General features: G+C 33.1%; 1 protein-coding gene across 1 annotated transcript in view; it reads left to right on the forward strand.

Moving 5' to 3' along the window:
* Window positions 1-4,425, forward strand: part of LOC117170886 (carbonic anhydrase 7-like) — a 6,261-nt gene extending 1,836 nt beyond the window's left edge. The window contains exons 2-5 of the mRNA XM_033357930.1: window positions 1,933-2,124; window positions 2,208-2,314; window positions 3,994-4,221; window positions 4,312-4,425. Of these exons, the coding sequence (XP_033213821.1) occupies window positions 1,933-2,124; window positions 2,208-2,314; window positions 3,994-4,221; window positions 4,312-4,425 (641 nt within the window). The remainder of the gene's footprint in view (window positions 1-1,932; window positions 2,125-2,207; window positions 2,315-3,993; window positions 4,222-4,311) is intronic.
* Window positions 4,426-9,101: the final 4,676 nt, after the last annotated feature.

Here is a 9,101-nt window from a genome sequence, read left to right on the forward strand (position 1 = left end):
ATTCCGGGTTCCTTTTGGTTTGCAGAATATTTGCGATTATCTTTAGGAACCTAAATTATAAATATTAAAGTAATGACTAATTTTTAGCTTCATCAACACAATAAGAAGCCTAAGTTTACAAATAAAATAGCCCGAAGTTAATATTGCGAAACTTAAGAAACGATTACGTCAAATTTAAATGGAAAAAATAAAATAATTTACATATTGAATATGCCTCGACTTTGTTCATTTCATGTAAAACTAAGGTCGCAAAAGAATTACTAAATTTTATCACACAGTTGCATGTAGAACGCAGAATCTTCTGATTTCCCTTAAACTAAAAATTAAAGCATATGAAAGTTGTTATTTTTAATGCTACAATTTACATGTACACTTTATTACAAAGCCGTTTTAACTCATTTCAATAAGATCTATTTAAAAAAATTCATTATTAGACAATGGTTTGAAGTCAAGAATTGAAACCCTAAACATTGGAAAAATTCCAAACGAGAATCAGATCCGTTTGTTTAAAGTTGAAACCCATAAAAATTAAAAAAATAAACGACACCATAAAAATTACTGAATTTCAAATCGCGATCCTCCAACACCGAAGAAGAGCAAATGGATCCCGTAAAAAATATAGAATTCTAAAAGCAATAAACTTAATGCAAATATTTAAATTTTTAATGATTTGAATTGGACGATTGGAAATTTTAGAGACTTACAAAAAATATTTTTAGAATTATAAACTTTTAGTCAAAGACCGAATTATGTACAATATTTTCAAATTTGTAAGCTTACAAAACTGAACAAATTCAAACATAAGTACACAAAAATTATAATTTTTTACAACTATGGATTTCAAAATTTTTATTTGAAAACCTAGAAAAAACATGAAAAATAAAAGCAGGAACGTTAGAGTAGCCCAGAAAAACACATTACTACAGCATTTTATTTTCTGATGCATAGTAGAGAATGATTCAAGGCAAACAGATTCATGCTTTAGAGAAACACTTATTTTAATACCTACAGAAACAAACAGGATTTTTCATTTGAGATATGGTTGACAGCTAATTATTATTAAATTTTAAATATGAATATTCACAGAAAAAACTATGAATAAAATTTGTTGCAGGAAATTTTTTAGAGCGCTATAGTCTTTTTTAGCCAACTTCGCGTCTTTTAAAATGCATGTGTTTATCAAGGAAAAAAAAGAAATTTTAACCAATATTTGTGTAAAATGTTTTAAAAAGCTATACTAAAGATTCTAAAATTTGAATTAGCTCAGTACAAACTGAAAACTGTTTAATTTTAAGTGGTTTCGTCATCACATTATCGGAGTCTTAAAAAAATAGTAATTGTGTCGAAATTTACAAACCTTTGAAAAAATAAATTCACGACCTAATCACGTGTACAGTAAATGTTGAGAAAACAAGATAAGAGATATTAGAGTTTTGTGCTATATATAGTCATTTTTTCAAGAAAAAATTCATTCTTGCAGATACTAGCGTCCCTTTGGAGACTCAAAAATTTATTCATTACACCGCTGAATGTATCAGAAAAAAGTAAGTAATTAAATTTATATCAAAAAATGCAGTTGTAATATTTATTTTTTTATATGATTTCAGAACATACACAGCATCGAAATCAATCAAATACATTTGATAGCAACTATTCTTTTTGGTCTTATTTTAGGAGCGAGTGAGTGAAATTCTTAAACCTTTTTTTTTAGACAAATTTTATTAGTTCTTTTTGTACAAAAGAAAAATTCTAATGTTATTTGACACTTGTGATATTATTTTATGGCAGCATATATATAAATAGATATACGTTAAAAAGATCATTATATTTTGTTAAATAATAAATAGGACCACTTTATTTTAAAATAATTCAACAATTCAGACAATTGCCTTTTATCCAAAATATTTACAATTTTTTATTTGTTTCTTGCAGACGCATTCAGTTATAAAGATGCTAAAAACTGGGGCAAAAAATATCACGAATGTAATGGACCAAATCAATCTCCAATTAGTTTTGCGCCATCATCTGGCCCAGAAGGTTATCCAGAAATCAAAGAAGAAATGAGACTTACAGACTTTAATACATCGCCAAAGAAAATGAGCATAAAGAATACTGGTCACACTGGTATTAAATATTAATCATTTTTATTTGTAATTCTGCTTTATATAATTAATTTTATATACTCTTTTACTTTACCTATAATACAGTGGAAATAAAAGCTGATTGGAATGGAAAACGTCCAAGCTGTACTGGCGGACCCCTTCACGGGAATTACGTATTTGAAAAAGCCACTTTTCATTGGGCCAAAAAACCGGTAAGTTATAGTGAAATATTCAACTTTATTGACATAATAAGAAGGGAGTATATTGCAACTTATTTACTGTGTCACCTTCACCAACTGAATGCATTTACAAGCTGATTACGTGAATGTGTTTAAACAATGACAAATTTATATTAGAAACGATGATTTTTTTCTTATCATCTACACAATCTTTGACATTATTTTTAAAATGAACCATCTAAAGTAGATTTTGAAAAAGTACGACTGAACCATTCTAGAATAGATTTCCCAGACTAGTATCAGGACAGTCTATCCTGCTCCCGAATATTATCCCGATAGTTTTCTACGCGCTTATTAGACAAAAATTAAAGTTATGATTCAATTAGAAAAATCGTCACTAATTTAAATTCAGTGAATAATTAATTGAACCATTACTAAAGATTATAATAATGATAATCATTTGTATTTTAAATGCACGATTGAAAAGTGGGTTGAGGAGGGGACACCTCATGATCCGAATGAAGACATGTCATTTATAGGCTTGTAAGTAAAAATTTACTCTCCTAATTATTTTATTGTGGCTAACACAAACAAAACGTTAGTTATTAAATTTTATGCAATCATTTTTCTTTGGTAGGATATATATGGAGATGCACGTGTTCTTTTATAAAAAAGAATTTAAATCATTTAAGAAAGCTGAAACACAAAAGGGTGGTCTGGCAGTGTTTAAAATGTGGTTCCAGGTGAGAAGTGCAAATAATTTATTAAAAAATATTTACTTAAATAAATTTTTATTTAGTATTTGTACAAAAATGTATAATGTTCATTAGTAATGTACTAATATATTATTTTTAAAATTTGAAAAATTTCAAACAGTTCAATTCACTAGATATTAAAAAATTTTAAATAATTAAAATTTTAATTTAAATGGATTTGAATACTACAAATTTCTTTACTTCTTGTGAATAATTTTTATTCAATCCATTTAATTATTATAAAATCTCGTGCACTAATGTAAAATTTTTTAATATTTTATATAATCTAGAAAAATGTATTTCAATACTTCGAGATGTTTTAATATTCCTTCAAAACATTGAAACGTTCGGATTTCTTATAAAATTTCGTAAATCCTGCAAAAGAAATTTTTCCATCTCTTCCAGAATTATGGAAATTTTTTTGAACAGCATGGATATTATTTCAAATTGTTACTTAATCTCCTGAAAATGCCCCTAAATTTGTTAAAGTACTCTGAATTATTTTAAAAACATGCAATTTATGGCAAGAAATAAATTTTTGTTTGGAACTGTAAAAAATATTTTCAAATAATTCAGATCCTTAAAAACATTTTTAAGTCCATCGATGATTTCTAAAGCTTTTGAAAAATCTCTGGAATCTTCATCAATTAACTTAAATTTTTCTAGTTTTTCAAAATCCTTTGAAACTTTTTAAAGTCTTACAAATTCAGTGGAATTTTTAGAAATATCCTGTAGCCGTTGAATACTACTGAAATCATTTTTTATCATTGAAATATATTAAGAACCACCATAAATATTTTGAGTCCTTCAAAACACTTTAAAGTATTCGAAGCTTAACAAAATTCCTCAATTCATGTAAATAATTTCATTAGAATCCATTAAAATATTATAAAATTACATAATATGTGTTATTTTGTCTAATCCTAGAATCTTGATCACACATCCTTGAAATTTCAGACCGGATTTCCGAATACCAAACATTGGCTTGATGACTTTTCAGAAACCTTACACAAGATTCGATCTCCAAATTCAACAGCAGAGATAAAACCGTTTCCCTTATTAAATGATTTCGATAACGCCTATACATCATTTCTATTTTACGAAGGTTCTTTGGATTATCCCCCTTGCTCGGAATCTGTAACTTGGTTCATAGTTGAATATCCTATTCATGTAATTGACAGCGTGGTAAGAATCTTATTTCTTGAAAATACATACAAAGTTAAGTCTGATATTTTACTTACAATTTTTGTTTTGTATTCGTATTTTATCTTTTAGCTAAATGAATTCAAGAAAATAAAGTTGTCTGAGGGAGACGTGTCGAATGTTAGACCTACCCAGCCGCTAAACAAGCGTGAACTTAAGTACGTTTATAACCATAATAGGCACTAGAAATTGACGTCACCGGTAACTGTCTACGCTTGGAATACATTTTCTGCAGTTTTCCTTTCCCTTCGTCAAAAGTTGCAGCAAACCCAAGCGCCTATAAAAAAATCCGACTACAGACGGTATAGGGTAGATAGTAGGGTTATTTAGTTTTTTCATATATAATATCAAACAATAATATAAATGTAAGTTATAAAAAAAATAAAGTATTTGATTGCATCAATAATTCGTTTCCTGGAGTTGTTTCAAGTATATATCACTGTAAAAACACAGCTGGGAATAAATAATTAATAAACTTTTTCTTCTGTCTAAACCCTTTTAAATGGAAATCTAAATCGTCCTTTCCCTTATAGCGTTTAACTATGCGACCAAACAACCATCTAGAAGGCAGTAAATTCCAGTTAGGTTTCTGGAATGCTTGTCAAAGGGGCTCCAATTAGAAAATGTCCAGGTGTAAGATAGGAAAAGTCTTTAGGATCATTTGAAAGAGGGGCAACAGGACGGAAAATGAGGCAAGCTTCTATACGAGAAAGAAGGGTATAGAACTCTTCGTATGTAAGAGTATGTGCACCTACAATTCTTTTCAGATGGTGTTTAAGACTCTTAACTCCAGCCTCCCATAAACCCCAAAAATGAGGAGCGGAAGGAGATATGAAATGATAAGAAGTACCTTGAATTTCGAACTCATTATGCAAATTAGCATCCAGTCTAAGATTCAAAAGACAATTTTTCAATTCCCGGTCAGCACCATGAAATGTCGTACCATTATCACTGTACAAATGTACAGGTCTTCCTCGCCTTGAAAAAAATCGCTGAAAGGCGGCGAGAAAAGCGGCAGACAAATATTCAGAAACGAGTTCTAAATGGACAGCTCGCGTACCACAACAGACGAAAAGCGCAACGTAAGGTTTGTAACTCTTCCTGCCAGGACCGGGAGCAAAGCGAACATTAAGTGGGCCTGCGTAGTCAACACCAGAATGTGTGAATGGAAGATTTGGGGTTACTCCAAATTCAGGTAAGTCCCCCATAAGTTGTTGAGGCAAAGCCGCTCTCTCACGTGTGCACTCCAGGCAACCTTTGATCAGTCGTTTATCCAAAGAGCGAGCTCCTAAAATCCATAAACGCTGTCTGAGCGTATGTAAAGTTAATTGCTGACCACAGCGTAAAGATCGTAGGTGATCATGCGTGGCGATAAGCTCACTTATGTGGTGACGCGGCAAAAAATAGGGTGCTTCTCCTCAAAATTGATAGGAGCATGCCGTAGTCTTCCACCTAATCTCAAGAAATTGTTGGAATCTAAAAATGGCATCAAACTTTTTAATAGCGAGTTCTTCGGAACCACCCTATCTTCTTCGTTTAAAGCTTCTATCTCATTAGAAAAGGAATTTGCCCGGACAAATTTAATCCAAAATATAACAGCTTGTTGGATTTCAATCGCATTAAGAAACATGGTTGTAAATTTAGGTTTAGGCCTATTGAGTTTTGAGTGTTTACACACAAAGGCATCATTAAACCTTTCACAATAGGCAGTTACGCGAAGCAATTTCGGCCAAGAGGAGAATTTAAGCATCAAGTTTAATGGACTTTTGATCACACTTAAAACGTGATGACTCTCTAGTGGCCGCTGTTCTACATTTGATTGCGCGGGGGCTGCGTGGCTATATTCAGGCCATTTTGAGGAATGCAAAGTTAACCAAGGTGTACCTTGCCACCACGAGGAATGCTTTATCAAGTTTATGGGGGTGAGTCCCCGTGTAGCGCAGTCGGCTGGATTGTCTTTAGTAGAAATTTATCGCCATTTCGCGCGAGGCACCAGCTCATGAATTAGGGAAACTCTAGTTTCCATGACAAACTTAATTGTCTTAGTTAGCAACGCAGCTCCACACAACTCCAAATGAGGAATTGATAAATATTATCTACATTTTATATTTCTCCAATTCTGCACATTTGGAATTGAAATTTTCTTGACTTTCAATATATATATATATATATATATATATGTGTGTGTGTGTGTGTCTGTATTTATGGGTTTTCGAAGAATCTTAAACAGGACGATTTTTAACGACTCTCGGATATGACGCATTCGTAAGTCGACCCCTACATTATCTTGTATTTTACTTAACAGTTCCGTAGCAAATTTGAAAGAGAGCGGTCTCTTATATACTCGGTTGGAGAAAAAGAAAAATAGAAAATTTTCAATTTGGTATAAATACACTTTCTTAAAATTGTGCTTCGATATGCAGTTACTGGGAAATCCGGAAACGTACTTAAAGATAAGTAATTCATAGCAATTCATTATAATTTCACGATAAAAGAAAGAAAACAAAGGAAATTAAAACCTACAAACTAAAAATAACGCCGAGATTTTGAACCAAGGGCGGGGGAGGGGGGGCTCGATTTTTATTGCAAATTTAAAGATATAGGCCTAAAATAAACACAGAAGAAGGGATATATGTGTGTATGTATACATAGAAGTCTTTGGTGACGGTCTGAGAAGACGGCCAGATACTAACTTCCATATATCACAACGCTGCTGAAGGCTGGTGACCTTCTCGGTATGAAAACAAAAACACAAACCCAAGACGACTCTCTCGGTTCCAGTTCTACTTTCCCTCCTCTCCCAACACTCCCTTATTAACTGAAGTTTTTGGTGGGACTGACGTTAGAACTACAATCTCCACCATATGACGATTTGATACTTAAGTTTGACATGATTTCGACTCAGAAAATAAACTTATTGCATAAAGGTGTTAGTTGGGCGTAATTTCTAAACAATGAATAATACAAACTACAAAATAGCCTCGGAAAGGACTGGAACTTTTAATGACAAAAGGCATGCACACGGAAAATCTGAAGGTCATGTTTCAGGCGACGAACGGCGACTGGGTGTTTAGAATGCTAGGGGAGTAAATGATCTTAAGGTAAAAGAATTGCGTGAAACTATGGGCGTGAAGAAACTAGATATTTTATGCGTGCCCGAAACAAAGAAAAAGGGATGCGAAACTAAAGACATAAAAAACGGCGTGTTGAAAGGCGGATTTGAAATATGGTCAGGAGTAGCCTGTGAATCACATGGTAAACAAGGAGTAGGTCTCATTTTGAATGAAAGAGCAAAGCAGTATCTCGGAGCCCATGGCTTCGTGTTTTTCAGACTGCTGTGGGCTAGAATTAAAGTAGGAATCAGAAGACTATTTATTATAGCATGCTACGCGCCGGTTGATAGTGATCCTAGAGAAGTAAAAGACGCCTTCTGGGACACTTTAAATGATACAATAAACATCTGCGAACATGGGGAAAGAATAATTCTACTAGGATACATGAACGGTTGGGTGGGCATCCAAAATCAGGATACAAAAAGAGTATTAGGTAATTTTGGGGATCCAAGAACAAACTATAACGGAGATAAATTAGTTGGTCTATGCTTAGACAGGGTTCTGTTTATTACAAATACTTGGTTTAGGCATAAAATGATCCATATGTACACCTGGTCTAAAGGAAATAGCCGCAGTATAATTGACTTTGTTGTTGCGGATGAAAGACTTAGAGAGTTAGTCAAAGATACAAGGGTCATGAGGGGTCCTGAATGTAATACTGATCATTACCTTCTGATCTCAAAAATTAACTTAGGTCGGGGTTGGAGAAAAAGAGACCCAAGAAAGCAAAGAAACGCGAATTAAAATTGAGAACCTACAGAAACCGGATGTGCGAATAGATTTCCAAAATAAGATAATCGAAAGCATAGATAGGGCAACATGGGAGGACCGTATAAAAAACAAAGATTTAGAGGGCGCCTGGACTGGTCTGGTGATGCGTGGTGGAATGATGAAATTCAGGCTGCCCAAAAAGCAAAAAGAGAAGCGTACAAGAGAACTTTGAACATCGCAGGTCTTAGCAATGAGGAAATACGTAGACGTAGAAATGATTATAGACGCGAAAACAGGATACTTAAACGATTACTTAAAGAAAGTAAAGATACAATTAGAGCAGAAGAAGAGATAAAAATACAAAACGACTTTGAAGGAAGCAGGAAACGACTTTATAAAAAATGAAAGGAAACAAAAGTACAGAAATTGTCAACATGAGAAATAGTAGGGGGGAAATGGTATAGGATGCAGATGGAATACTAGAGGCTTTCAGAGACTATTTTAGGAGACAATTCGGAGATGAAGCTATAGGACACCACAACTGCGATGTTGAACACGATACGTTGGAAAACTCAATTGAAAAAGTCTGTGTAACTGAGGTTAGGGATACATATAATTAAGAACTTGAAAAACGGTAAGGCTGCTGGGGTAGACGGTATTAATGCTGAAATGCTTAAACACGGTGGCGAGTACATACCACATAGAGTTTGCGAATTGATAAATTTATGTTTCGAGATGGGAGACGTCCCAGACGATTGGGAAGAAGTGATTATAGTACTAATATACAAGAGAAAGGGAGATAAAAGCGAGTGCAATAATTACAGAGGGATTAGCTTATTAAGCAGCATAAGTCAAATATATTCAAAAATGCTTATTCGTAGGGTAATGAAAATAACAGAAACAAAGATTTGGGAAGTCCGAAGTAAGTTTATGTCTGAAGGTCATGTACGGATCAAATATTTAGCTTAAGGCAAATAACAGAAAAAAGTTTGAGAGTATGAAAAAAAGTTTTCTGTGCATTTGTTGACCTAGAAAAAG

The sequence above is a fragment of the Belonocnema kinseyi genome, chromosome 4 (assembly GCF_010883055.1).
Source record: "Belonocnema kinseyi isolate 2016_QV_RU_SX_M_011 chromosome 4, B_treatae_v1, whole genome shotgun sequence".
Classification (NCBI taxonomy): Eukaryota; Metazoa; Arthropoda; class Insecta; order Hymenoptera; family Cynipidae; genus Belonocnema; species Belonocnema kinseyi.